Here is a 24,106-nt window from a genome sequence, read left to right on the forward strand (position 1 = left end):
AATATACATATATTCTACTCATATGTACTTCAGTTCCTATAAAACCATATGAAAGAACTGCTTAAGGGTTAAGATTTTATTTATTATGACTATATTATTTAAGTGGTTAAGACTTTAGAACATAACTCGTTTTGACAGTCATACCTACTGTAGGTATCAAGAGAATTTTCTGTAGTGCAAATTAGTAGTCCTTTTAAAATTCAGAAGCCAATCGGAACTTCAAAAAGAAAAATGCTTTTTTCTTGTTCCAAATTATGAATAAAAAGTTTGCGTGAGAAGCTGAGATCTACCAGCTCTGCAGTTTCACTAGTCTTCACAGAAAACTAATAGATGGTTCCCTAGCTACCTACTACTTACATAGTAAAAGATAATATTTGTATTGTTTAATAAATTATGTTGGATATGTAATATTTTGAAAACTCTCATATATTTTTTTTCCTTTTTCTATCCAACATATATGTAGTGTATTTTCATTCAGTATTTAAAAGCCAATCAAATGCCAGTTTCTTTCCCAAAACAGCTTACCACAAATAAGTACATTTTTAAGCTTTTAGTAAATTAGATGTTATTGCTATTTTAAGATAAGAAAATACAATAATTTAGATTAGCTTCTGTAAGGTAAGTTAGATAATTGCTGAATGTATATATAGTCTCCTGATTAGCAAAGAGTAATATTACATTAAATGTCTATTTGTTGATTGAGGTATTTTAATAATTTTGAGCAATGAAAGAATTAACCTCTCAAAGGAAAATGAACGGAAAAGAATACAAAGCAAGATTTCAATTAATTGTTCAAATCAAGTTTTCTGTTTGATACTTTAAATTGGTTTAGTTTGGATTAACATGTTTAGCCCATGATTTTGCTGTCCGTTGAAAGAAGGACAATGAGTCTGAATGCAATTGCACCTGGAACACATAGTCTATATTTTACATTGGTTGAGAAAGGGAATATACTACTTTCAGTCTTCCTGTGTAGAGATCTACAAAATAACCAGGGAAGATAGTGGAATGAGGGCAAGACTTCAGCATCCTGTGATTTGATTTATTTACATGTAGACAAACTTGAAGCTTTTGCTGCTGAAAAGTTTGTAGATGGTTGACAGGAAACTTTGTGCTGATCAGCATCATTTTCAGCCACTCACTTCATGCTCTCTACTTCTCTGTGAGCCAGGAGAATAATCCTGTGGCTGTACCACTTAAATACAGTACAATGTCTTTATTTTTTTCAGTCTCCTGTTCACTAGACCTCTCGAGGTTCTTCCTTCTGGGCTGGAAGAGCCCCAGTGCCAAGGGCTGCTGTGGCATTGCTCAGTCAAGCACGGCTGTGGGGGAGAGCAGCTCAGGAGTGGTCAGCAGCCTCTCATTGGTCTGGGCATGCAGTTAGTCTCAGGCTAAAAATTTTATTTAATAAAGAGGTGAAGAATCCTAGGATGCAGTGCTGGACATAATTCTCAAGAGGTGATTCAATATGAATGTTATCACTGGGACAGGTTCCAGTATGTGAACCAGCCAGGAGAGGTGTTTATTTAATCCTCTGATGAAGATCATTTTACAAACTTCCTTGTCCTGTTATAGTGTTGATTAAAACAATAACAGCTACTTTCACACTTTTAGACAATCTGTCAACTTTCTTTTTCTTCCCCCAGTTAAGAATGTGAAGAATGTTTGTCTCTGCTGACTTCCAACAGCATTTTAAATTCTTCTGAAAAATTACCATTAGGCCTTCTTGTACTCTTCTAGACCATGCAAATGGGTTTTCTACAGCTTTTCCCTATAAGCTGTATTTTCTTACTTGTTATCACACTCATTCTTTTTCAGTGTTTCTACTTATTGTCTACATTTCTGTGTAAATGGGCCCAGAATCAAGTTGATGGCAATTGAGTCGACCCATTCTGTTAATACAGTCAGTGGTGCTTTCATTACTTTCTGACCCATTTCTCTGTGTTTTTGTGTCTGTCCCTTTGACTTGCCATGAAAATATGTGTTTTCAGTATTTGATATCATGTTCTATTGCATAGGACTTACTATTTTGTTGACTGACTTTCATGTTGATTTTAATTTCTGTCTCCTGTTCATCAAGATACCTCTAAATTTACACTCTTTCTTCCAGAGGGCTTGCAATTCCCCCCAAACTGGTTTAACTCACATGCACAATAAGCCTATTTTCTCTATGTGACTTCATATCAGGTCTAGAAATTAGTTATGGACCCTTCACTTTGTTTCCAACAGTGCAGAAAATGTTGTTGCTGCCTTGTGACTATTTATGGATCTGTATGAGATGAGCAGATGATTTCAAACAAATAATAATCACATTTATGACAGCTAAGTGCTCCTCTTACAGCACTCATCGTCCTATTTAGGAGCACAGTGGGAACCCTGGGAAGCTCTGGGAAGGGGCTGCACTGCAGGCATGGGGGCTGAAGGGCTGAAATGCTGCCTGCTGCCAAGCGGCAGGGCACTTTCACTGTCTGCCGTACTATATTGTCTGGATAGGTTGGCTTTAGGCATTTTATTTTCCATATTTAAAACATCTTGTTTGCCAACATCATCATTTTTCTCTTGGCAAGCAGTCTAGTGAAGACCATTAGAATTAAAAGTATAACTACAGAAGTTCTCTTTTTTTCTTTTTTTTTTTTTTTTTCTGATAAAACTGTGTGTTTGAGAAGTTTTAAATATAAAAATAAATAGTATTTGTACTTCTGTTTCACAGAGTTTTGTTGGTTTTGGGGGGAAGGTATCAGCAGAGAAAGTAACAGAAATTTGTACTTGCCTGAAATGTGTTTGCACAGCTTTGTGTATAGAAGCTGTGTAGGCTGGTGTTAGGATTTAGGTATCACCGGCTTCGTGACCAGTAGAGGGAGCCCAGAATCACAAAATATTGGAGATAGTTTTGGCTGGAGGAGTTGGGGTGAAAAGCTTGCTTTTATAATGTGCAGGAATTTTGTGATATTTGGAAGGATGCTTGATTACTGCCAACTTACAGTGAGATTGGGGAAGAGTGTATCTGAAACTTGAAATGTGTGATGTCTTTTAAATGATCAAATTTTATTAAGAACTTTTATATTGGAAGGCTAATCAGTCATTTTTTCTCTTTCCTATGTCGCTGGTTGTTGTGACTCCATATCAACTTTACAGAAAGTAAGTAACTTTTTAAAAATCTTTTTGAAAGCATGCAGGTATAAGTATACTGCTTTTATGTAGGTAGGTATGTATATATAAAATAACGTACCAGCAGGAAAAAAAAAAAAAGAAGCATGTATATATAAAATAAATTACCAGCAGAAAACAGTCAATCTTAAAGACATTCTGCTGCAAAAGGTGACTCTACATATGACTTTAAGAGTATCACAGTGGTTTAAAGCGATCTCACCTGAGAGATGATAAATAGTATGGAAGTTCTGCATCTGAAGACTGTAAATGTTAAACATATTCCTCATATGTAGACTGTGGCAACAAAACTCAGCATATTGGTTTTGAATATGTTGTGGCCGCGAAAATTCACAGATATTGAGTTGCAAAGTTAAAAGTTATTGTAAGCAATTTGATTTTATGGAATCAAAGTTGAACTGATGTGGAGTGCTTCAAGAACTTAGGTCAAATTGTATAACCTTTCACATTCAAAGATACTTAGAGCCTTGTATTTGGCCGTGCTTGGCTGCTGTATTAATATATGCCAGCAGTTCTGAGAAGAGTGAATATGGCCTTAGGCTGAGGAGAATTTAGAAAGCATGCAATAAGTAGTATGGATCCTTTAGAAACTACCCTATGATTCAGACATCAGCCTGCACCATGGGACCTTTGATTGCTAGGTTTTCTAACCGCAGTTCCCTGTGTTGTGATAGAGTATACTTCAGGCATTTCCAGCATCCCTTGTGGGTAATGTCTGGGAATTTTAAAGTTGCCTGTACTGACAGAAGAATAGGCAAGTGACTGGTTAATATGGGTCAAAATAGCAGTGACACCATGGGATTTCAGTTTGAGCTGCAAGCTCAAAATAAATCCTACCCCACAATATCCGGATTACTACTTCATTTGCAACTTTAGGATTTGTGTTTTGTTTTGTAAACCGTTATAGACATATGCAAGTCCACTTTTCAAGAAGGGTGGACACAGCCCTTTGGTTACAGTAATTTGGTTAAGTAATTTGGTTACAGCCAAATTACATAGGAATTGCACATATCTTTATGAAACAAGCATAACAGTAGTTAAAGTACCTCTTGGCTCAGTAGCTGATACGGATTTCTTTGTAAGTCAGAGTAGTTTCTATTGTCCACTTGCCAGTTGGCTAGACTTCGAAGATTAAGATATCTGCTGTGAACACAGTAGTGGTCATGAGATATTGCCAAATCCTCTAGTTTGGGTTCATTCATCATGTATCATTTTAATTGCTTAATGATACCTAAAAGTAACTGAGGGGTCCAGAATTTCTATAGAGGGATAAGAGAATGAAGCAGATCACTGCATGCAAGCATACCCAGTTTTGTTTCTTGTTGATGTATTGAGTTTGTCTTCCACTGCAGAGTCAGCAAGTTCTTTCTATCTTGCAGAGAAATCTTAATCTGTGATAATGTTTCACTAAAAAGATCCAAGACTGTGAGGGTCTAAATTGCTTCATGTTATGTATGCTACCATATGGAAGAAATTATGCAACTAGAACTGCTCTATTAAACGCCTTGTGTCTTTGCTTGTCAAACATTAATACAATAAGGAAAATGTGTAAAGAGATGTATACTACTTATTCCCAAACTTTTTAAAGTAATTGTTAAACTTAACTAAAATGAAGTCTGTTAATATCTTCTTTGCTACTGCTAGCAATATCATTATATTTCTGCAATACTTAGTTTTATATTATGTTACAGTATTATATCTAAAACAGATGTGGAATTAGTTTCTTTTCTTCTTTTTTAGAAAAAAACAAAATGGATAAATTTGAATATTGCATGGTCATGTTTGGACATGTGGACATTTTAAAATCCTTAAAATATATGTGTTAAATATCTGATGCTTTTTTAGCAGCATTTTTACCTGTACTTTTTGGATGTAGTAATGTGACCAACAGTAAATACATTATATTGGACAGGACTTCCAGTCCTGAGGACACTTTATCATCGTCCAATTTTTACTGGAAGAGCAATTACCACATTATCTGTCTTACCATTAAAGGAATATATTTATAGTAAGGACGAATTTTGTTGTTACAGAGCCATGGAATGCAACAGAAAGCACCATCATCATATGAAAGATGACAATTGCAGTCCAGTTTTATTTTTAAGAAAAGATCAGTCTTGCAATTTTCAACAAGGACTGGATGCTTTCTTAAAATATTGCATAATAAAGAGCAGTAGTTTTTAATGGACTTTTGAAGGCCTGATCCTGCTTTATAGTTGAGTATATAATTAAACCTGAAATACTCAGCAGCACACTTAATTTAATGCGCAGGCATTGTTCCACTTAACCAAGTGGAATATATTTACGTGGCTAAAGATAAGCGCGTGTGCCGGCTGACGACCCCAGGGAAGAAGCACAGTTTCCGATTCAGTCCCTGAGTACGCCATTTACAGTAGTCAGTAAATGGGGACAGAGATGTTATAGTACCTCTCTAAATCTTGTACAGCAATTTAATTTTAAAAATAAAATGAAGTAAAACAATTTATGAATACTTACATCCCCAGGTTTCTGAGATCAGCTTTTCACAATAGTGTATAAATAGTGTATAGGTTTATTTAGAGTAGAAACATTTGCATTCTTTTTCTGCTGTATTAAAACATATTTATTATAGGGAGGTTTGTGTACGAGTACTCTTTTTTTTTTTTTTTAACATGTTGTGTTCCTTTTTAAATAGTCTCTTAACATGCACGGTAATTTCACAACGGTATTGCATTTAATTACTATCTTGAGTAGGTTGATCTCTTAATCTTTAAAACAATTATAATTTGGAAAGATAGTTCTTTACAGAAGGTATAAATGTACTTATATTTATATATAGTAATCCATGTTGACCGTGTTAAGCCAGGAGAAGGCTTAACTATATATCACTTTTAATTTTAATGTGTTCTTCCTGGGCTCTTTATTATTCTTTTGTTGCCTTTCATCCTATAGGATGCAGCTGCCCTTGAACTTGGTACTGTTTTGATCATTCATGTGCAGCAGCCACGTTGTCTGTAACATTTTAAAAATGAGGCTTCATGGTGTTATTTACGAAGTAATTTCACATAAATATTTGGACTTTGGTTCTCTTCAAATGTGGAGCTGGTTGCTGTATGAAGAAAAGCATAATTATAATTCACAGACTTTTTGCCTCGAGCCTAGGGGACAGATGCATATGATTAAGTTTGAAACTGGCCTGTTATTGTAATGTAGATGTTTTCAGGGTTGAGAGAATTAAAAAAAAAAAAAAAAAAGCCAGGCAAGCATGAGTTTAAAAAAAAAATAGACCGAGGGAATAGTTTTACAAGAGGCACTCAATCTTGGACTGCTTTATTTTTGCACAATTTTATTTTTCAGTGGAACCTCTCCATTAGCTTGCCTGAATGCAATGCTTCATACTAACACTCGTGTAGGTGATGGAACATTCTTCAAAATCCCTGGGAAGTCGGGACTCTATGCTCTCAAAGTAAGTTTAAATTTTGTGTATAGAAAGTACATAGTGCTATTAATCCATTTTATGAATGTCTCAATAGATAGAAAGGTAAACAGATTAGATCCTTTGGAGAGGAAATGACCTGATAGTCCTTCTAACTGCTTTCAGATGTCTTTTAAAAGGATTTATAAGGAAAGTAAACATTGAATGTTTTATCCTAGAAAGCATATACATGTTCTTGAATTTAGCATATGGTATAAAAAACATGTAGCTTAGCTAAAATGCTGATTTTTCAGAGTTGTTCAGAGAAAGGCCTTTGTTTTATGAGCAGTGAGCTCAAGAGAATCACAGACTTTCTTGTTAAGTAATCAGATTAATGTTTTATTTTTACATAGTGGAAAATTGTTTGCAAGTCTAATATAAATCAGCTTTAAATGTACAGGTTGTGTCATTACTTTTGACAGGGAATTTAATTATAGTGGTGGAATTTTGTCTTTATGCTTTCTCTTTTCCTCTTTATTTGTCTTTTTTTTTTTTTGGTGTGTTTCTGGTGATTTCTATAGATAGATTTTTTTTCTTTTATTGTACATGATCAAATTTAGAGTGGTTTCACAATCAGTGCAGGAATGTGAAGTGGAGGTGAGAAACAAGAGAGTGAGATTATATGTTTGGCAGTCTAAATGTAGTTAATTGAAATTTGGGGCTAGAGGGGTGAGGGAAAGGATGTTTTGTAATTTATGGCAGAAAAAATATGTATAAAGGTTTTAAAAACATAAAATCATAAAGATTTGCTTGTTCCTGATAATTAAAAATTCTTTATGCAAAATTGAATTAATAGATTTCAGAAGCTCCATTTCCTAATTTACTAAAACAAATGCTGTTGTTTTGCTTTAAATGTGGAGATATTCTTGGCACAAATCCAGGTATTCACAGTCACTCCCATGCTTGTGAGCTCCAGGTTGCTTTAGCTATTTGAATTCAGGAAACAGGCACAAGCTAAAAAGAAACATTAAAGGATTTGTGTTTTGCTGCAGCATTCTGGACACTCAACTGGAAGACTAGGATTTTTAACAGCCAAACAAGTCTGTTTCTGTTAAAAAGATAAAAAAATAAAAAATAAAAAGTGGAAAAACTTGCATTTTATTTGACAGTTTTTAAATAAAAATGTTATGACTTCACAGAGTAGCTTTTTTGGTTTTGCTTTGAAAGTTGTTTCATGAAGGTCGCTTTTTATGTCTTTTTCTGAAATAACTCACAAGCATATTTAATTTTATTCTGTGTTTTGAAATGTAAGCATACGAATATACTGCAGCAATCTATTTTTGGAGATGCAGCAGGAATAATGTATAATTTTTTTCTTGTTAATTTTAGTTTTCTTTTTCATTTTAACCATAGAAAGAAGAATCAACATGCCCTACTGATGGAACATTGGATTTAGGATGTGAATCTGAGTTAGATGGCACTGAAATGGCTGAGACAAACAATAATAATGGAGAAGAAAATGGTGGTAGGTGTTTTAATTTCAGTGTTAGAGGACGTATTTGGGGAAAAGATAAAGTACTGTTTACATAAGATTTTCATGGTGTGATTTCTATAGAGTAATGTTTTCTGCGCAGTAGAATTATTTTTTAGTAGCTTCTCTCTTTTGCCTTTATAATTAAATCAGGAACACCAAGTGCCTTTATTTGATTTCGTTTTGTAAAAGACAATGAGTAGTGCTGTTAGGTGTATGCTGAGTAGATAATTTCATGGTTTATCATTGTTCTAGGCCTTACAGCTAATGAGTAATTTGCATTACCAGGCTTCAAACTTGCAGTGGCCAGATACTGATATACCCCACTCATTTAAGCATGGACCTGTGGGGTCTCTCAGTAGTGTTCTGGGCACAGGACAAAGATGAGGTTTTTACTTATTTCAGTCAGAGGTTCTCCTTGATGCCATGTTGGTTTGGCATAAAGACATATTGAAGTATTGAATCCTGTGCATTTTCTTTTCTTTTCTTTTCTTTTCTTTTCTTTTCTTTTCTTTTCTTTTCTTTTCTTTTCTTTTCTTTTCTTTTCTTTTCTTTTCTTTTCTTTTCTTTTCTTTTCTTTTCTTTTCTTTTCTTTTCTTTTCGTCAAATAACAACAAACTGAAACATTGCAAGCACTTAAAATGTCTTCAAACAGTTTTAGAAAATCAGTGTTTTTATTTTTGAAAGGTATAATTGCTCATAAACAAAAAACAGTTCCTCAGTCACCTAACGTAACTTGCAAGTAATAGAAATTAATATTCTTATTAGAGGTACACTCATGTAGTGTTTGTAAAGAAAATGTTTTATTAAAAAAAATAAAATAAACTTTCGAGGATCTCTGAAATAAATCTTCCCTTAATCAGTTCTGCCCACCTGCTCAGAACCTGTCCCACTGCTTGCCTGCAGCTGACTGTTCTGGGTCACTTTGTGTATGGTGAGAGGGTGTCCTGTTTGTAACTAGGACATGAAAAGATTCATGCCTTTTTTTTCTACTACAGATTGCCTTTTTTGATCTTTGGTGGCTAACTTGGCTTCTATGCTAGAGCTGTACAGGACTGATACTGTTGTTTAAGTATTGCTCATTACAGCATTGAAAAATTACAAAATATTCTATGATAGGAGTGATGGGATTGCCTAAGACAGGTTGAAGTCCCTCGGTTTGTTCATCCCAGAGCAGAGCAGGCTGAGGGGAGGCCTCATGGCGGCCTGCAGCTCCCTCACGAGGGGAGCGGAGGGGCAGGTGCTGAGCTCTGCTCTCTGGGGACAGCGACAGGACCCGAGGGCACGGCATGGAGCTGGGACAGGGGAGGGTCAGGCTGGGGGTTAGGGAAAGGGTCTGCACCCAGAGGGTGGTTGGGCACTGGGACAGGCTCCCCAGGGCAGTGGTCACGGCACTGAGCCTGCTGGAGTTCAAGAAGCATTTGGACAATGCTCTCAGACATGTGGTCTGATTTTGGGGTGGTCCGGTGTGGAGTTGGGAGTTGGACTCAATGGTCCTTCTGGGTCCCTTCCAACTCAGGTTGTGTTGTGATTCTGTGTTCCTAGGTTGTTTTGAATCTGCCGGTGAAGTTATGAAGCTTGATTGAAAAACAAATGTCACAAATTATTAAACGGCTTTACATCTTCTTTGTGATATTTTATGTTTAAAAGTTAAATACTGCAAGCGCTGTGTTTTTATGCTTATGTAGTCTGTACTGCATGTACATGTATAAAGTGAACATACATATTTGTAGTTCTTCAACAATTCCTGTCCGATATTCAGTTGATGGACACTTCCCTAAGTCACAGGAAGAATCCAGCAATGAAAAGCAGTGTAAATAGTCGCATTTCAAGTCATAGACAGGAAAGCAGAAGTTTATGTTGCTAATTAAAAACAAACAAAAATAGTGGCAAAACCCTGGCAATTATTTAGGATGGTAGGATGTAAATAGCAGTGCCACAATGCCAGAAGTAGAAAATTGTTGGGTTTGGACTGGGAGGAGGCTGAATACTATTTTCACAGTTTACAGTGATAAAAATCATTCTAGCACTTAGGGTGGCATAAAAGAGCAGCTGCTAAAATTAAACATTTTTAAATATTTGTGGTAGAGCAGTAATTTACACCTAGATTGTATTTAAAGCTGAGAACTTTCCCTCATATTTTCCTCTTTAACAAACTGTGATATTTTTAATTTTTTGAAAACATGACTTTTTTAATTTTTCTAGTGTTATGAAGTTTGTATATTAAAAAAAAAAAAAAAAAGAGTAACTGGGATGGCAATAGTGAGTTTATATTGTATTTAGAAAGACCAAGGCTGGGTGTAATCAATAAGGAATTGAAGACAGCATATCTTGTATCAGCCAGCTGATATGGGATTTAGTTTTGTTAAACATGTTTGATAATAGCTTTTCGTCAGACTGGAAGTTTAGTTGATAAAGGCATCTATTGATATATATTTAGAATTCTGTAAGTGTACGTTTGCAGTGTGTAATGCTTGGCTTAAAAACAGCACCGTGACCAAGAAATGCAGCCAATTCTAAGTGGATTGAAAATCGCAAGTTAGTAGATCTGCAGAGGAGTAGGAATCACCATCCAAAATAGGTATTTTTGCTGTTCTCTTGAGGACGTGATTTGATCCTTTTTCATTCAAGGTATTTGTCATTACTTTTTGAAAAGTGTAAAATCCTTCCTGATTAAATTTATTGATAATAAATAAAAATGTTGAGATGCCTTCTAATAGCCTTGTAAATGATTAGAGCAACATGAATTTTATTAGAATTTAAAGTAAATTAAAAAGGTTATGTTTGTGAAATGGAGATATTTTTCCAATAAAATCAGTAAATCTGAAATGCTTTTCAGATTTCACAGTAGAAAATTAATTCAACATAAATGCGATGCTTTTGCTAATTAGTCCAATGCAGTTTTTGGACTATAATTCTGGTAATACTGATTAAAGTGTATAGGTGCAATTTTTCCTTTGGGTATAGCACTAGTTAAATGATTAGTGGTGTACTGCATTCAATATAGCTGTAAGAAAGAATTAGGGAAAATAGGAAAGGATTTAGTAAACAGATATTAGAACTCCTGAGTGAACAAATACCTCCATTTCTCTGGGAAATTTAAGAAAGCCAGTCTAGTTAGTTTATCAGAGATGAGGAGATGACTTGATCATTTTGTAAATATTTAAAAAAAGTTATTTCTATAGAAAATATTTGGTCTAGCAGAACAAACCTAACCAGATGCCTATCAGTTTAGCTATGCATACTAAAACTGGGATTACAGAAAAGTATTCTGTGGCATAAAAAAAAAAAAAAAAAAAAAAAAAAAAAAGTTCCAGTATAAGAAATGCTTTGTGAAATGCTCTGGCTGATGTTTTAGAAAAGGTCAATAGATACAGCAATTCCTTTCAGCCTTAATATGTATGAGACATAAAACAATAGATATTGTTTTCATGTTGTATTCTTAACTGTCTGATTGCATTTTTAATTTGCTCTCGTTTCCAGTGTGATAGAGTCCAGAAGCCCTAGTTCCAACAGAATGATCAGATGCCAAGAGAAGTTGTTTAGCAAGGGTCTAAAAGTGCCTCTTTAAAGTTAGTTAGCGGGAAACTGAGGATGAGACCCTGTCATGAACTTCAGCAATTGCCACTGTCTTTTCGTGGGCTTTTAGATGACAGTCTTCAGCTTTCTGACTAAAAAGTACCAGCTGACATTCAAACAGCAGTCACAGTATAATGCAAGCTACTGAACAATTCTATTAGCATAATAAAATACAAACTTCTCACAGTTATAAATGCATGACGTGGCAAAAGCTCTTAGTCCACATCAGTACTGTTAAACTGATAACCAGAAAGGCCACACCTCAGGATTTTGCAGATGCTGTGGAGAAATCTCTTTCCCCACCTTCTCCCAAGGCACATGTGAAATGAACGCTTTATATTACAGTTGATTTTGTTTGGAATGGGATTTCTTCAGAAGGTCTCTAATAGTCTCTCGTATCTTTTTGTAAATTCCATTTCACTCAAACACAGGGCAGCAAGTAAAGGCACAGTCAGTAAAAGAATTAAAATCCCAATTACTGTTGCCTGGGAAAATGATGACTATAATATCCTCTTGCCCATCAATAGGATGTTCTGTTCTCAAAAAAGCACTGGTCCCCAGGGTTTCCGAAGCCAGGGGTAATCCATCAGCCACGGAGAGCAGTTGATTAAAAGTTGTCTTCATGCAAGCCAGTGGAATGCACAATGATCTAACTGTGGAGGAGGTAGCAATCCCTGCGGTAGCATGCCTTCCCTCCCCAGGCCCAACCCAAACAGAGGGCCTGAAGTTTGCCCAGAGCTGAGCAATATCATTTCCTCTTGAGACGCCGTGGTTTGCAGCACTTCCGAAAACTGGAAGTTCTTCAATATAAAAATGAACTGGCAGAATTAATCTCTTAGGCAGTTTTCTTAGAGGTAGTAAATGGATGATAGAGGATCAGATTCTTGCTGAATCCTGAAATTTTGTCTTTGTAGCTGCTGTGATCTTGGATGCCTTATGCTTTTTGGACTAGGAAGCTGCTAGGATAAATCCTATTGGGAGGAATGAGCATTCACCATTGTTTGAAAGCTGAGTCTACGTTTATGTATTCAGTTTCTTTCTGAGAACAGAATTTCTGGCAGTTGAGGGAAACCTGTCATCCTTAGCATATTGTTTCTTGAGAACGATGCCGCTGCTTCTACTGAGCATGTCTGTTGTATGTGGCAATATCTGGATGCTAGGTAGGCTCTCTAAGCTGTAGAGTGGTAAAGGAATAGGAGCCCAAACATACTGAGGTTGGGAAGACACATATGAAAGAGACTTTTCTGGTTTTTTGCTTTTTGTTTGTTTGTTTTTTTCACCACAAGTAGCTACAAAACAGAAGTACTATACCTGAGATTAAGTTTAACTTCTGTATGTTGCACTGCCTCTGTGGCAATAAGGCATAAGAATGAGAAGATAACATAGAGCTTGAGGGAGAGATCGTCTCATCCCTTTTTTTTTTGTGTGTGTGTGTTTTGTTTTTTCTGTACATTAGCAGTTATGAGGCCTTAGAAACTGGTGACTTAGTGATGACAGACTACATTTTCAGTGGAAAATGTTGACTTCCTTTGGAACGAGGATTCGCAGTTTTCAAAGATTTATTAAATGTCTGGGCACAAAATTCTCCTCAGATTATTATGTGATTCAGTGCAAGCTACCATCCTGACAGGGTATTTGATGTCTATTTCCAAAACATGATTGAATGTTACTCATCATTTCACAGTGCAAGTATTACTTTTTGAAAAGAATCTTACAGTCACCGTAGGGCCCTTGATATATGCATCTGGTTTTGCTTGCATTGGTGAACTTGTGCAATTAACCAACTCCCAAACTGGTTTTCATTTTCAAAAGCTGATGGCAACAGTCTCATTCTGAATTGTTCAGATTTTGCAAGTTGAGCTCTAGAGATCAAAGAGTGATGGAGGTGAATTACTTGATACGTCTGTGTTGGCAAAGTGTGACCATTTATGTCAATGCAAGTATAGATCTGTGTCACCCAAAGAAAATATTGAATTTTATGGATATTTCAGAGAGAGTTTTTGTGTGTATGTTTTCCTAAGGGGGTTCTCTGTGAAGTTTTGTATCTCCAGAGTGTGTACAGACATTTTATGCTTGAGGTAGACTATAGTCTTTAGCATATGGTAGCAATATTAATTTGAATTTTGTAATGTGGCCATTAGTAAACAATCCTTCTCATCTGCTGTGGTTTCTGTAACAAAGAAGGAAGTGAACTGGTGTTGATTTTACTGGTTTGATTTTAAATCAGTATGGTCTGTCTGAAATCAGAATTAATTGTGCTATTTATTTGGGAAAAATAAGCCCCATAAAGCACTCCAGGAAATTTTCTGTCCACCCAGTTACATAAATCTGTTTATAATTATTCCTAATAACTTTCTGTGACATTGAGACAGAATAATTTTAAGTTGTATTATTACAAAAGACTGTTTCTTTGAAGAAATGTATCTTCTAATATGGTTTAAGTAGGTATCATATTTATTGGGGGTACGGAGGTTGTAGTAGTATAAAAATACTGAGATACTTTATGAAATTTGAAATTAAAAGGTAACATTGCTGATTTTTACAAATCGTAGCCTGTCACAGTAATTACCAAAACTGGTCTTGGAAAAATGGAAGAGAGGAGGTTATTTTAACTGGAGGTTGTCAAAAACATTTTTAACATCCTCTTTTCGTTAAGTAATTCTAATTCTATCATTCATGTTAACACTCCCTGAACACTCACTAAGGAGGTCTTATCTTCAGAGACCCAGCTGCTCTTCCAGCTCGTAACCTAACAGTTTATGGCTTAATAGTTGCTTTATTTCTTCACTCAGTCCTGGCCCTTGAAGAAGCTGAATGGAGCTTAATTATTCTCCATTAAAGTGAAATGCCTCCTGTAGGCTTAAAACTGCTCTTGTTCCCTTTTTCTGCTGCAGCAATAATGGTGAATCCTCTTTATTTGCTACCCAAATATTTTTGCTTAGTCTGTTGCATTCTTTCAAGGTTCTTTTCTTCCTCCCCAACATCTAGTTTATTTTTAGCATTCTTTTCTGATAGAGTTTTTCAAGGTAACATGGATCTGATAATATTCATGCATCTTCAGTGCTTATGGACAAAGTAGTTCCAGCTTTCCAAAGTTGTACATATGTACAAAGTCCACTGACTCTTCTTGAAATTGTTTTTCTTTTACTGTGTTCTTTGGTTTTCATAGCTGCAGTCTTAAGTCTTTGTTTTTTTTCACTAGGACCATCAATTTTTACTTCAAACACTGACATATTTTTCTATCATGTTTTTCCCTTTTTTCACTTCTGACTCATGCAGAGAAAAGCAGTTGGACCTTATCCATTTGAATGAACAAATAAATACAATTTTCTGTGGTCGCAGCCTTTGTAGTATACTGAGATTTTGGCATAGATTGATTTAAATCACTAAGCAGCACAACTTGCTTTAAAGAATAAATTTATTCATAATCTCATAGTTGTATTTAATTTCCTAAAGAAAATTTTAATTTATATTGTTTTGTAAACAATTAATATCTTGATTTTCTTTGGTATTATTTTTTTTTTACTAATCAAGAGAATATACTGTATAAACTACCAAGCAATTATATAAATTAACATAATGTATTTAGATTTTTAGTGTTTATATCTTCTATTTTTGGAAAATAGGCAGTGACATGTCTTATTAACTGGATGGTTAGGTTTTTACCCATGATTTGTATCAAGCTGCTTTTAAATGGAAATAGAAATTTAAATAATCATGGAAAACAATATTTAGAATAACTTCTTAATATTTTAAGCTACAGGATATGTGAAGGAAACTATTTTTAATGTACTAAATATATCTTAGGAAGGAAATATTTATTGTTAATAAATGAAGTTGAGTTTCTCTAATCACAATGCCATTACAAAAATTTAAGCAGTGGATTTTAGCTTCATACATCTATTTCTTTAATTATAGTTGACAGGAAACAGAAATACTTTGTTCTCCAATTATTTTCAGAAATCTGAAGGACGTAGTTTTGGTTTGCACTAAACTGAACCATCATACATTGAGGTACCTGCAGAACTGATCACAGATATGGAAAGCTGGTTTATTATTTCAGCAGGTTTTAGTTCCAGTTGCTTCACCAAGTAGAACAAGCCCTGTTCCTTCATTGTCAAAGTTTTAAAGAAACAGAAGCAAAAGGAAACAATACATTGATACTGGTTTTTATGCGAGATTAAGGTAATGATAGAAATCAAGAGTATTGCCTCTAACAGACCTTGTCACGATTTCATTTTAATTCAAATTAAAGGGTTTATTCTTAGAATAAAAATGAATTAAAGCCTAAAATTCATTTAGAGCCATGTTTATATTTATTCCCATGCTGTATCACGAGTTTGACATTAACAGCTGTAGTGTTGAGCATCATCAGTTAGTGGTGCCAAACCTCTCTGTGATGAACTTTATCACCAAAATAAATAGGGAATACTGTTGGATAATGTCCTGAATCAAAGTCATGAGAACCAGAATTTCCCACTTAGTCAAAAACGAACTAGGAGTTCTAGTCATCCTGGAGAACAGAAATACATTCTTCACTATAATTCATGTTGTATCCTCACTTAGAAGGGGGACTTATATATGTAATAGTTTTCCTTCTTCTGCCATTTTTAAATTTGTTCAATTCTGTTCTCCTTAACTTTGGGATTTGTATGTTTACATTATTTCTATTTTTAATTCAGTTCTTTGACTCTTAGTCTTTGCCAGAAAACAGTAAAACAGTAATATATATATATATATATATATATATATATATATATATAAATCTTGAAAATAAGAATCAAAACATAAGTTGGGTAATTTGAAATGTCAGGTTTTTATTTTGGTGTAAGTGTTCTGTATCTCAGGAGCTATTATAGTGATTTAGATTATATAAAATAGCTATTGTTTGTTTTCTGCTGACAATTTACTGCTCCTCTGAGTTGCCTTTTTTGATAGTAAGCATTGCTTATCATGTGGAAAACATTGATCTAACCAGGTGACACTGTAAGCTTAGAAGCTGTTTTGTATTGCATCTTTGTTTATTCTTGATAAATGCTTTGAGTACATGGGAAAAAAGTGAAAAGTATCAGTTAGAAGTCTTGTGACAAAATTGGATTTGTCTTATCTGCTAATGAAATTTTTTAATCTAATGTGAAAATTATCTTGACATAATGCCAAAACCATAAAACAGAATATATTCTGCTTGTCAAATAAGTATTAATTATTTTTTTCTTTCAGTGTGGAAAGAAATGTTTAATATCCCATGCATCTTACACTGGCAATTACTTATTGATAGATAAATTGTCTCAATTCTATCTCTTTTCTTACAAACCCAAAGAAAAAGCCATTACAATATTTATTTTATGAAGCACTGCTAGAGGCACGGGAGTTGGAATCCCACTTCACTTATCTGCTTGCCCCATTGAAGAATGGGAGGAGGAAACCACACGCGAACAGAAATATTGGGCTAAAATTCTTTCAGGCCCATGTTTGTGCAACCTCTGCGTGTCCTCAAACTGCTGTCATAGGTTCGCCACGTATGGCAGATCTCGAGGAAAACATAAGCAGTTTGGGGACTTTCTAAAGCAAGCGTGTCAGCATGCAAACCGGCTTGGGGCAGCGCACGGGAACCTAGACTTGAACCCAGTCAGAGGAGGAGGGAAGAAGAAAACTGCTCAATTTCTGGATCTGTGCTCAGTCTGTTTTAGCTGGGCTGCCTCAAGACACTGATAAGAGTAATAGTAACGCCAGGCATTAGAAGTGGAAAGGTTTTCACAGCCCTTTTGGCCAAGCTTGTTGATTACCAAGATTAACAGGATGCTCCAGGCATTTTCACAGCATTCATATCTGTTTAATAAAGCTGGATTTAAAAAAAAAAAAAAAATCATGTTTTTAACCAGGAGACTTTTTCTGTGTCTAAGACAATATGTATTCAAGATGCTGTTTAAAACAAGTGCAGTAGTATTTATTCATTAAAACATGTATTATTAAAAAGGCAGTGTACACAAATACAAAATACACAAAGTACACAAATAGCAGTGTGTATTACCTGAGAGACCAGAGTTCCTCTTTGCAGGATATTCCAGTCTACCTGTTAAACAGGCAAGTGTGTGTTCTTACTTTTACCAAAAAGTACTTACAAAATAGATTAGTCTGGCTCCTATGACGCCATTACAATCTGGAATGCAGTTGCATACTCATAAATCCAGCATACAGGGTCATCAGTGTCTTCTGTATAAATACATGTTTAGACACATAGTAATCTGTTAGAAATTACTTGGTGAAGAAGATAATTTTTGCCTGGCTTCTGTGTGAAAACTGTTATTCAGCTCCCTCAGTTACGTTTCAGGACCTGACAGGCAAAATCTGCAGTCTCCTGAGCTGCACAGAAAGGGGCTGGTGAGGTACAAATATTTGTGAAGCAATTCATGTATTTAAAATATAGCTGGATTCCCAGCTCATTTGGACCTCTAGATTAGTTGAATTTAGTGAAGTGAGCTTTTTTGTTTTCCGGGCACTTGCTTCTCCCCCCACCCTGCTTTTCTTAGGGCTCTCCAAGATGCATAGAGGATAAACCCCATAACAGTATTCTTTTTTTTTTTTTTTCTTTTATATAGTTTGCCCAAAGCAGACATCTGAAGAAATGTCTTCCAATCGTGATTCGAGCCTTACAAATGCACCAGTGCAAAGCAAGCTAGTATCTTCCTTCCAGCAGCACACGAAGAAAGCACTTAAGCAGGTAAGCACCTACTGCCTGGTCATCAGTTGGTTTTCCTCTAGCATGGGTGTCAGTTTGATATGAACATGATTTCAGCAGAATTTCAGGACATTTCTAATGGGATTTTTAGGGCTTTGTTTAGTGATGTATTGCTGGGTTTTTCTTCTTTTTTTCTTTCCCCCCCCCCTTTTTTTTTTTAAACCAATGGTGCAGTCCTGCCATTTACTGTGGTTTTGATGTGTTTTTTTTTTTTTTTTTTTTTAAGTGCTTTGCAATTAAGCAGAATTGTTTGTATTAATCACATCCCAGGTTTTTGTGTGTAAGCACTTAACACTGGAAATTTTATGTGAGACTTAAAATAAAGCAAACATTTTGAAAGAAGTTCTGCAGATAGGTAAGAAGCTGGGTATATTTGCTCTTTAGTTTTTCTTTTTGGTCTGTTTAGTAATAGTTTGCGTACTGTATCTGACATTACAGTGTATAAGAGTGAGGTTGTTTTTGTTTCTTGAATAACCTGTGATTTGGATGATTTAGGTTGGAAGATATGTAGTAAAGTTTGGCAAAAGTAACCGTGTGTTCAAAGTCAGATGTTAACAGAAATCATAACTGTGAAATTTGTTTTCCAACAATGCCAAATTAGTTCAGCTTACAGCAGGGCAAATGAAAAACTAAAAAAATAATAATTCAAAAAATATATATATCAGTATTTCCTCTCAGTTGTGAATATGTAGGAATTGTATTAGTCATGTAAATACAGGAAAAAAAAAACAAAAAAAAAACAAAATACAACTTTTCTAAAATGTTAGTTTCACGAGATGATGTTGCTTTAATTTTTCTGGTAACTGGTCTCTTAGTTATGTTTAACTGAAGTATAGTATTTCATGGGGTAGTTTATTGCAGAGTTGTTGATTTAGGCTTAAATTGAGCAAAGCCTGTCCACATCTCCTTCTTGAAACACTTCAGTATTTGTGCTTAGTTTTTCATGCGGTTTAAGTGTACATCCAGTAAAATTAATAGACCTTTATCGTTCGTATAAGGTTATCTTTTACTGGCGGGTTTTGAGGACTGGGGAGGATTCTTAGATTGGGGTCTCACAACTGCTTGCTCAGGGGCAGTGCACAAAGCAGCTCTCTAGCTGTTTGGGTAGTTCAGAGAAAGGCACGCAACTTTTTGGAAACTTCTGTATAGATCTTTTATAATATGTAAACTTTCTGAGGTGTGGAGGGAGCAGGGGAAGGGAAAGGAGGAAAAAAAGCAAAGCTATGAGTGTTTGAACATGTGTAAGCTGTTTAAACTCTGTCATTTGTCACTTAGCAGATATATGGCACTGAGAATAGTTTTTAAAAGGGCAAACTAATCAAAATAGCTTAATTAATATAAAAAGTCATAACATTGATGGAAATCTTTGAAAACATTCCCTAAGGCAGTAGGGTTAGAGCAGAATTGGAAAGTTAAGTAATCAATAGAAAGAAATCAGTTTTAATTAAGTTAATGGTAATTAGATCTTGTACTTCAGAGTATGAGATTATTACACCTATCAGTAAAATGTTTTCTGTATGTACAGTATTAGACAAATGTACAATTGTATTGCAGAGTGCTAGAGGGTTTTTCCTTTGTTTTAATTTTTCTCGAAAGCTTCAGGTGTTGGCTACTGCCATATGCATGCTGCAGATTTGATTTAATTTGATATTGCAGCAGAGGAGAAAAAACTTCAACAGTGATTTTCTTTCACTTCGCAATCTTTCTATTGCTTTTATGAATGCACATAACACATAAAATTTGTACAAAGAAGTGCCTGTACTACCTTTTGAATACACAAAAAACTGCATACAGTTGGATTCAGTGCTCCTCCAACTGCTGCTAACTTACCAGTTCTGTGCTAAAGTGACAGAAGATGAGCCATCAGCATACTCTCAGCAAGAAGTGTTTGTAATGTATAAACATATATATATACTTTATAAATGTCAGAAAGCAGTCTTCCCTAGCTATTGTATTTTTTCTATTACTTAACAGTCTTCACAGAAAGAAAACTGACAAGGTAGTCTTTCAACCACTTTCCAACTCAACTTATTTAAAAACAGTAAGTTTTGAATAGCTTGATTTTGTGTGTTTTTGTTTTGTTGTCCATTAAAATTAAAGTGAGAGGCAAGCCGATAATGTGAAGTATTGCTTGAAGATCAGAACTAGAATTAGCAGATTTTCTCTGTCTACTTATTAGCCACTCCAGTCATATGCCATTCTCTTTCAAGTGTTATGTTGGATTTACGTATGGTGTGATTTTTAATGAATTCTATAGGTATTACTGGGTTTAGATTGCAAAGAGCAATCTCACGTTTCCTTGTAACATTTTAGGATGCTCTCAAGAATCAAATTAGTCACAACATTGCATTTCTTAACCTTATTCTAGTAGATTGGATGACAGGGCATTTTCTGAGCCCAGGCTATTGGTCTTGACTTCTCTCAGGTAGCAGGGATCCAGGGTACTTTGCAAGGGCCAGGGAGGTTTGCAGTTCCAGTGAACTCTCAAAAGGTCTGCTTCACAGTTCTGACCCTATTTCCTCACCTTGAAAGATTGGGCTGCTGTTCTAGTCTGGCAACTTTCTAGCTTCATGACCTTCCATCATATCATTTTGCTGGGAGAAAGATTGAATGTTTCACCGAGTGTATTTCATGTTACTTTTTTGGTTTTTGAGGAAGTTTCAGTTTTGTTCCTGAATAGTATGAGTGTAAAGTCCAACAAAATAGTTCCCACTCATGAGGGCTTAGACAAAAGAGTCTGTGGTGTAGAGCTGCCTTTTATGCTTGTCTTTCTGGTGGCAGATTTTAAAGATTTCTGTTTCCCTTTTGCTGTTGGAAGTGCTTGGGTATGCGTGCCCAGCTGCTGCTTATCTAGTACCATTGAAAGAGGGGTTTATGGCACGCTGTCACGCACTGATTTCCCATCAGTACTGATCAGTTCCACACTGACTTACCTCATTTTCACACTTGAGAATTTTGGCATGCAGACCCATGTCAGGACCTCTTACCAGGAAAGTACTGAACTACATCTGCATCTGCTAACAGTGGTACATGATCACACTACTGTGTGAATTATTCTTGCTCTGGACAAGGCTAACTCAAGTATGGACATCAAATCATGGCGTAGTGTCTACCATGCTCCTCTCTGGTCCAGTTTCTGTTCCATTGACTTGAGGTGATACTTTTTTGGAAGTCTTCGCTATGTACAGATTTGTCTGTATCTATCAAGATGTTCTTGGAACATTTCTCAGAAGAAACGATCATACCTGCAAACTGGCCTCAAGTAGGTAACACTGAGCATGTGTGAATATCCAGGACATTGAGGTGGTGTTAGTGTCTGTTGGACTCTGATAGCCAAGTATAAGAGCACCTTGTCCATCAGTGTGCCAGTTGGTTCCTGGGGCAGTATCCAAGAGAGGATAAAGAACTTGAAGATGCGATATAACGATGTCTGGGATGATATTAGACCTCCCAGACATGGAAGAAAATCCTGCCTCACTTTTGGCACTTTGGAATCAGCACCAAGAAGGGTACCCATAAATTTTCTGTTGGGAGAAGAGAAGGATACTTCATTCAGACTCAGAATCTGAATACAGACCAGGACATGTCTGAGACTGTGCTGGGCATCCAGATCTCTTTGTAGAGACAGAACTCCAGAGACAGCAGCCAAGTGGGTTTGGGAGGAGAGAAGCTCAGGAAATAAGGGAATCTACACAAGGTATGTTACTGCTGCTGCTTTGTTTTGTTTTTCTTAACTTTGGGCTTTGTCTGCATGCTTGGTGGCTGGGTTCGTAATATGTGCCACTATTTTATTCATAAAGTGGGTAGATGCAGTTTTTCATGAAGAAGGAAGCACCCATCCATATAATTTGTTCTTACAGCAAAAGTGGCAACTGTATGCCCTTTTTCTTTTTTTTCCTTTTTTTTTTTTTTTTTTTTTTTAACATTGGATGCTGTCAGGCCCCAAGCAGTAAGAGAGCTATGGGGGAAGTTGCAGTTTGGCTCATGTATTGCTCCTGAATTACAGTACATGAGACCTGTAAAGCTCCAAATAACGTTTCAGGCTGAATTTTCAAGCACATCCATAATTATTATCATTAGAAACAAATCTACAGTCTTTCTGGAGCAACAGAAAACTAAATTTCAGAGCAGAATGGCAAACAGTGTAATTTAGCCCTGATTTGCCCAAATTCACAGGACTAGTTTATCAGGTTTTTGTTCATTTGTTTGTTTGTTTGTTTTTTTAAGGACACAGGCATCCAAGTGCCTAGGTTGGCACTGGTGGTAGAATCCTGAACTCCCTTGGTGCTGGTGTGGATTTGCTTTCCTTTCTTCACCTCAGGCACACCGCTTATCTTGCTTTGGGAGAAGAACAAGAGCAAACTCACCAGTCTTGCTCCCTCCACACTCATTCTGTTAGGACTTCTCTCCTTGAATACAGCCTTGAATACAAGTTATCCTGAAGCATTTTGCTGTCCTTGGAAAGTAATCCAGTATGAGTCTGTCTGTGGTGTCTGTCCTTTGACTCACTGAAGAACTATTCACTCATATGTTGTGATGCAAGCCTGATATATTTGCCTGCCCTCCTTTCCTTTCTCCTCCCCTGAAGAAATAAAGATGACAGAGGAGATCGTTATGATTTTGTCCTGATCACAAAGAGTTTGAGCACCGGGTGTCTTCCTGAAAGTCTTTGAAATTCCAGTGTGAACTGAGAGAGATTTCTTGTACTGAATTCCTTGGTAATAGAGAGTTTGTTGCACTGTCTCAGTGTCTGTGTTAACCATTTTCCTATGTTTCATTTCAGATACTACAGATTTACCAAGGACACAATTGGAGAATTCTGGCTCCCTAGCTGAAGCATTTGATCAGATGTCTGGCAACATAAGTGACGATTCTTGACAAATTTTCCTGTCAACAAATGGAAAACAAGAAAAACATGTTGCTTTTTGACTACTAGAGAGACATGGGAAGGGACAGTGGAATTTACAAAATGCGTTCAGGAAAATGGAATTTTGAAGATGATAAACTAAACTGATTTTCTGATTGCCAAGACAAGTCTAGGGAAGAGGACAGAGAAACTATGGCAGGGAGACTGCATAATGGGGAAAAGAAGCTGGAAGAGCAAGAGTTCCAGCAGGAGCTCTTCAGGGAGTACATGCATTGCCCGAAGGCAGGCTGCACGGTATGTCCCTCTAAAGGTCCCTATGCATGGGCAGCATGTACCAGCTGCTCAACACAGTGCTTTGGTAAGACACAACACAGTGTATATGGGACTTTCTTCTGGGTCATCTCCATGGTCCTCAGCCCTTACTTGTGATGGAAAGGAAGGGGCAGGAATCCACGTGATCCCTGTATTCTTTTTGTACCGCTTTTTAGTAATTAACTCCCAGTTGCTGGGGCATTCTGCTTGTTTTCCCTGTGGGGTTGTTTGCATAGCATGCTTTTTGCAGCTGTCCTGCATGTTTTCTGTTTTAATAAATGTGGTTTTCAGAATTCATCACTCTGAGAAATATTTAAGAATTTTAAAGCAACTTTATATCACTACCATGTTGAAGCATTGTTGCTCACTCTACTTCACTGTAGGACAGAGCCCCTCACCTAAAATATGCCCGTGAACGTTAATTTTGGTTACATTTACCACCCCTACATAGTGGAATCTTCTTCCCAAATACATGTTGAAAATTCATGCGTAGTTCTGGTATGTAGCTGCTGTTTC

General features: G+C 36.0%; 1 protein-coding gene across 3 annotated transcripts in view; it reads left to right on the forward strand.

Annotated features, from left to right (window-relative positions):
• Window positions 1-24,106, forward strand: part of ASXL3 (ASXL transcriptional regulator 3) — a 136,205-nt gene that overhangs the window by 49,588 nt on the left and 62,511 nt on the right. The window contains exons 4-6 of one of the 3 annotated variants that reach the window (XM_027452167.3): window positions 6,505-6,613; window positions 7,976-8,087; window positions 18,272-18,393. In XM_027452167.3, coding sequence (XP_027307968.3) covers window positions 6,505-6,613; window positions 7,976-8,087; window positions 18,272-18,393 — 343 coding nt within the window. Of the gene's footprint in view, window positions 1-6,455; window positions 6,614-7,975; window positions 8,088-18,271; window positions 18,394-21,467; window positions 22,109-23,194; window positions 23,573-24,106 lie in introns of those variants that run through there. The other 2 variants (XM_072034642.1, XM_038174564.2) reach the window with 2 other exon arrangements.

The sequence above is a fragment of the Anas platyrhynchos genome, chromosome 2 (assembly GCF_047663525.1).
Source record: "Anas platyrhynchos isolate ZD024472 breed Pekin duck chromosome 2, IASCAAS_PekinDuck_T2T, whole genome shotgun sequence".
In the NCBI taxonomy this organism is placed as follows: domain Eukaryota; kingdom Metazoa; phylum Chordata; class Aves; order Anseriformes; family Anatidae; genus Anas; species Anas platyrhynchos.